General features: G+C 36.6%; 1 protein-coding gene across 3 annotated transcripts in view; it reads left to right on the top strand.

Moving 5' to 3' along the window:
• PDE5A (phosphodiesterase 5A) overlaps nucleotides 1-6,000 on the top strand; it is a 140,234-nt gene that overhangs the window by 63,409 nt on the left and 70,825 nt on the right. For all 3 annotated transcript variants that reach the window (XM_024731995.1, XM_024731997.1, XM_024731996.1), the window contains exons 6-7: nucleotides 1,271-1,408; nucleotides 3,677-3,744. In XM_024731995.1, coding sequence (XP_024587763.1) covers nucleotides 1,271-1,408; nucleotides 3,677-3,744 — 206 coding nt within the window. The remainder of the gene's footprint in view (nucleotides 1-1,270; nucleotides 1,409-3,676; nucleotides 3,745-6,000) is intronic.

Raw genomic sequence — 6,000 nt, 5'->3', positions numbered from 1 at the left:
GTTTTTGTAATTTTTTTTTCTTTTTTTTTTTTTTTTTTTTTTTTTTTTTTTTGCGGTACGCAGGCCTGTCACTGTTGTGGCCTCTCCCATTGCAGAGTGCAGGCCCATGGCTCACCGGCCCAGCCGCTCTGCGGCATGTGGGATCTTCCCAGACCGGGGCATGAACCCGTGTCCCCTGCATCGGCAGGCGGACTCTCAACCACTGTGCCACCAGGGAAGCCCTTCATTATCTCTTTGATAATTCATCTCCCCCACCCTTTAATTTCTCTGTTTAGAACTTATGTTAGATTGTGGACCTTCCGCGGACTTCAACTTCAGCATATTCCTGACGTCTCCCTGCTCCATTTTTGCCACCCATTAATCCAGTCCTCATTTTTACAAACATACTTGTGATTCTTGTCACTTCTCTCCTGCAACCCATCACAGTCCAAACTGCTTGAAAAGAAGATAGGACTTTTGAGGTTCTTTCTTCGCTTACCTCTGCAATTTCATCTCCCTAGTTCTCCTCTTTACACTCTATATTCTCATAAAATTTGATCAAAACTTGCAATATGCTACTTTCTCTCAATTCAGCTCTTTTTGATTGAGATATTTTCCTTCCCCACTTAACCTGAACAATTCCTGCTCATCTTTCAGGCCTCAGCAAGGATAGTATCACCTCCAATAAATTTTCCATAATACCCTTTCACCCCCACTCCTTGTACAAATACTTTGTGAGACTAGATGAAATCCTGTGTAAGTAAAGAAAAGAGAAATTATCAGGAAGAACACAAAAGGAACTCTTAAAACTTCGTTTATTTTGGACAATATTTGCTGTGCTCTTTGAAAATGTTGGCAATGTTGATAAATGTTGATCTCAGAAGTTTGGATCACCAAAAACAACAGTATATTTTATGTATCAGACACTGTTCAAAATGCTTTATAAATGTTAACTTATTTAGTCCTCACAACAGCTCCACGATTTTGGTACTATTATTATCCCCATTTTCAAGAAACTTGCCCTAGATCACAAAGCTAGCAGGAGAGGAAGCCGGGATTGGAAACGGTTGGCTTTGGCTTCAGAGTCTGTGATCGTAGCCAGTGTACTAATTGTACTAACAGCAGGGAAATTTCGTTAGTAAGCAGAGACTTACGTACTTCACACTTGACTGGGAACTTGGTTGTAACTTGTTAGGTTATATGGAAACAACTTACAGCCCATATAAATCATTGTATTGCTTTAACAATCACAAACAGTTACTAATAGTAAGCTCTTAATTGTTTTGTCTAGGTGCTGCTTGACCTTGCTAGCCTAATTTTTGAAGAACAACAATCATTAGAAGTAATTCTAAAGAAAATAGCTGCCACTATTATCTCTTTCATGCAGGTGCAGAAATGCACCATTTTCATAGTGGATGAAGATTGCTCCGTGAGTACAGAGTATGACTTTTTTATTTTTAGAAAGACAAAAATTTATATTCCTTAAAACACTGCTTTAAACCTCAGGTTGGCCTCAGAACCCTCTCTCAAATCCAACTGAATATGGTTGTTTATGTAAAGCCAATCCAAGTATGAGCTGTTCTGGTTGAAAAGGGGTAGAGGTGAGGTTGGAGGATGCCTTCAGTGCAGCCTTTCACCTTGTTGACCCTCCACTAAGTATTTCAGTTACCATTGGTAATGTCAGTGTGTTGCTTTTGTCAGTGGCTACACTACCTTGATGGAGAAATACATTGTCACTACAGTGTGCAGACCTTTTTTGGTTGAGAACAGTTGTGCTCTATTGCTATGAACAGGTAGACCACCTTCTGAATGGGTTGGGTTGACTATAAAAATTTCTTTTCACCAGCGATTATGTAGAAACCAAAAGGCATGGCCCAATGGAGGCAATGCTGCTAAAGGTACCTATTAGTCCCAAATTTTTTTTTTTTGCGGTACGCGGGCCTCTCACCGCTGTGGCCTCTCCCGTTGCGGAGCACAGGCTCCAGACGCGCAGGCCCAGCGGCCATGGCCCACGGGCCCAGCCGCTCCGCGGCACGTGGGATCCTCCCAGACCGGGGCATGAACCCGCGTCCCCTGCATCGGCAGGCGGACCCTCAACCACTGCACCACCAGGGAAGCCCAGTCCCAAATTCTTTACCCACCGTGGAAAGCCACTAAACTGTTCTGATTGGTAGATTTCAAGCCATTGATTTGTAACGTAAAGAGACAGGATGTGTGTGTAAAGATGGAGTGTTCTCATACAGTGCTGGTTACTTCTAGACAGGCCAACTGAGTTTGCTGTTAGCATCAGGGCCTTTAGCCCAAGGTTGTTTTCTTTTATGCAGTTTCTTTTCCTTCACAACCAATGAACCACTGTTTCTGGTATATTTCTTTTTGATGTAGTTGTTTGCTTCCTTTTTCATTTAGACCCTGAGAACAGGCTCTTCATTGGTGGGTTAGGAAAAAGAATGGGAATTCTCAAGTGTATAAAGTCAATTACAGTCCACATATGATATCTGAATTGATGGTTTTTTGGGAAGTAGAATAATAAAAGATATTTAAAACTTATATTTTTAATTATTTTATTAGATAGTAAGATCGTACTGTGTGATGCAACATTATCTGAATCATCGTGTGTGTGTGTGTGTGTGTGAGAGAGAGATTCTCATTAATAGGAAATCAAATAAGAATTCACTATGCTATGAGATAGTATTCTCATGGATATTATTTAATATTTTCAATCAGTTATAAGCTCCTTAATATAGAGATAATTACAAGATTGGAACTATCCTTTTACAGTTCAGGTCAGAACTCTTTAATGCAGTATGTCAGTTTATCATTTTTGCTCTGTGACCTGCTCTTTGGCATTTAATTTTTGAAAGTTATACATAGGGCACTCCTTTTTTTTAGACAATTTAAATATCACTTTAATTAACATTCAGCTCATCCAGTTAACCCCTATCACGGCAGCAGTTGACTGGTGTCAGTGTTGCTTTAAAATATAGCTCAGCAGTATTGCCCATTAATATTTTTGCTCACTTTTTAATGACTTAATTTGGTGGGTGTAGCAATTAAGTGACTTGATGTTCATTTATACTGTAATTATTTTTTGATTAAAAATATTTCAACACATAAGCAAAAGTCCAAATGTGAACAAGAAAAGAAATGTACTTAGTTCTTCTGTCCCCAAATTAAACTGATATCATTGTTTTCTTTGTGTTTCCTTCTAATTTTTTATTCAGTTATAAATATAGTATGGGTTCAAATGTGTATTTTGCTTTTTAATTTAACTTCAAAAATACTTCTCTATGTTGTTAAAATCTTCATAATTTAATGATCTCATAAAATATTACTGAATTAGGTGTCTTTTCAAAAGACCCAACAATAGCAATCAATGTATGCATAAAAGCTTGAGGATTTTGAATAAATATAGAGAAAATCTGAAGCTAATTATTTATTAACAGCTGGCAGAAGAACAAAAACTCAAATAAGCATTTTTGCAAGTCAGTATCAGAAACAACAGCAGCATGTTCTAAGTAATAGGAGGTAGACTTGAGGATGTTGTGAGCACTTAGGTCAGTTTTGTCTGAAAAAGTGAAAAGAAATTGCGAGGATTGGTGTCTTCAGTCAGTTCCACAGGCTCATATGTCTGTATTTAGATAGTTTTCATTATATTCTCAAACTTATTTCTCGGTCTGTGTCGTTGCTCTGTTTTCAGGATTCTTTTTCTAGTGTGTTTCACATGGAGTGTGAGGAATTAGAAAAATCGTCAGATACTTTAACAAGGTAAGAAAACTTAATTATCTGTCTGTCTTTATCACAAGTGTGTAATTCTGGCTACATAGTTATTTCACGACCTATTTAACTTAAGGCATAGAAGCTACACCTGCTTTTTTCCTCCCACAAATAATTTCATTTGTGAAAATACTTTACTATTTGATGTTATATGTCCAGGGTTTTTTCCACTGCATTTGACATGTTGGAGAATTCTTTCACAGAGTGAGTGGTGTCACAATTAGTATAGGCCTGGGTACAGTGTGTTTTGTGAACTGACTCATTTAAGACCCACAAGTACTATATTTCAATTATATTTTTTCATTGCATATTAGACCCTCACTGGAAATTTGACAGGCTTCTGAACACATTTTTTTCTATGAGTCTATTCTGCTTTGGAATCAGCCATAGGATTTAACTAACACCAGAAGGAAGCCTGTGATCTCAGTCACACCAGTACATGTACCCTATGGCTAGAATCAGACCAGATCTCTATTGTAGTTCATTTCTTTTTCATGTTTTTTTTTTTTAATTTTAAAATTAGTATTCACTTTTTGGTGGTTGTTAACTGGTACACAGGAACAATAGAAAGTATTAACATATCAAGGTTATACTTGTTACTGGCCCAATTGTATATTTGCTTTCTGAAGAATTTTAAAAAGGATTTAGAGTAAATTACCAAGTGTCCTTGTCATATTTCCTTTTGCACCCTTAGCAAAACAGTGGTGGTTTTTGCTTAAGCAATAAAATAGTCTAAGGAATATAAGTCTGCCAGGGTAAAGCGTCAGGAATTCTTGGGCATAATGCTGGTTTTATCACATTATTCCTTATTCATTTGTTTCAAATTATTTCACTCCCTAAAATAATTTGTGTCAATTTATATTACTCCTAATTATTGATATTATAACCGAAAAGCCTCATATGATCATGGAAATAGAACATTATTTTAGCTTTACTATTTGACATTAAAGTTCCAGATTTTTTACTCTTCATTGACTTGTCAGAGAATTATTTCATATAGGTGAATGATGCCACAGTTAGTACTGTCCTCAGTAACCAAGCTCCTTGGTGGTGATACTTCAAAAATAACCTCTGTGCAAATCTAAACTATAGAACATTCTATAGGATAACTGGCCTGGTCTCTTCAAAAAGTCCATGTCATTGAATAAAATGGAGGCAGGGACTGTTCCCAGACCTAACAGCCAAATGCAGTATGTGAACCTTGATTAGATCCTGGTTAAAAACAAATAGCTATCAAAGACATTTGTTAAGCCAGTTGGAAATCTGAATATGGACTGGATACTAGGTGTTGGTGGGGAATTATGCGTACCTTTTCTTTGGAATTAGGAAGATATTGTGGTTAGTAGGAGAATGTTCTTATTTTTAGGAGATTCAGGCTGGTGTATTTAAGGATGAAGTGTTATGATGTCTGCACCTTAGTTTAAAATGGTCTGCCGGGGCGGGGGTGGGGGTGATAAATTAGAAGGTCAAGGCTAACATATACACACTACTAAATATAAAATAGATAACCAGCAAGGATCTACTGCATAACACAGGGGCCTATACTCAATATTTTGTCATAAACTGTAAGGGAAAAGAATCTGAAAAAGGGAAAACAATCAGTTATACATATATATGTATATGTATAACTGAATCACTGTGCTGTACACCTCAAACTAACATGACATTGTAAATCAACTATACTTCAATTAAAAATTCCCAACAAAAAATAAAATGAAATACGGTTCAGCCAAAAATAAATAAGTATATCTAAATTAATGTATTTAAACAAATAAATGTTTGCACATGCATATATAGATATAGCAAATGTGGCAAAACATTAAAAATTGTTGAATTTAGGAATAGGATATTCATTTTACTTTCAACTTTCTTATGTATTTCAAAAGTTCATCATAAAAAATTGGAAGAAAATGTTTGTGATAAAAACTTGGAAACAAAGTAAAATGAAAATCACCTCTGTAGATCATATAAAGTGCCTGAGTTTGCAACTGCAAGAACAAAATCCTTAAGTGCACAGCCTGGTTTTGTTCCGACCCTCCTAATTAAGACTGACCCCATGGATCAGTGTGAGGTCTGCAGAAGCTGTCTTCTGCCCTCTGTACCCTTTCCTTTCTTCTCTTAACTTTTCTCGCATTTCCTGTCCTCTTCCGTGTTCCCCATCAAGATGGAGAAACTGTTGACTACAGTGATTTAGAGTTGTTCGTTTAAGTGATTATATTTAAATCAAAACTCATTTCAAGACTGTTA

The sequence above is a fragment of the Neophocaena asiaeorientalis genome, unplaced genomic scaffold (assembly GCF_003031525.2).
Source record: "Neophocaena asiaeorientalis asiaeorientalis breed wild unplaced genomic scaffold, Neophocaena_asiaeorientalis_V1.1 scaffold88, whole genome shotgun sequence".
Classification (NCBI taxonomy): domain Eukaryota; kingdom Metazoa; phylum Chordata; class Mammalia; order Artiodactyla; family Phocoenidae; genus Neophocaena; species Neophocaena asiaeorientalis.
This window is presented reverse-complemented; position numbering and strand designations above follow the sequence as displayed.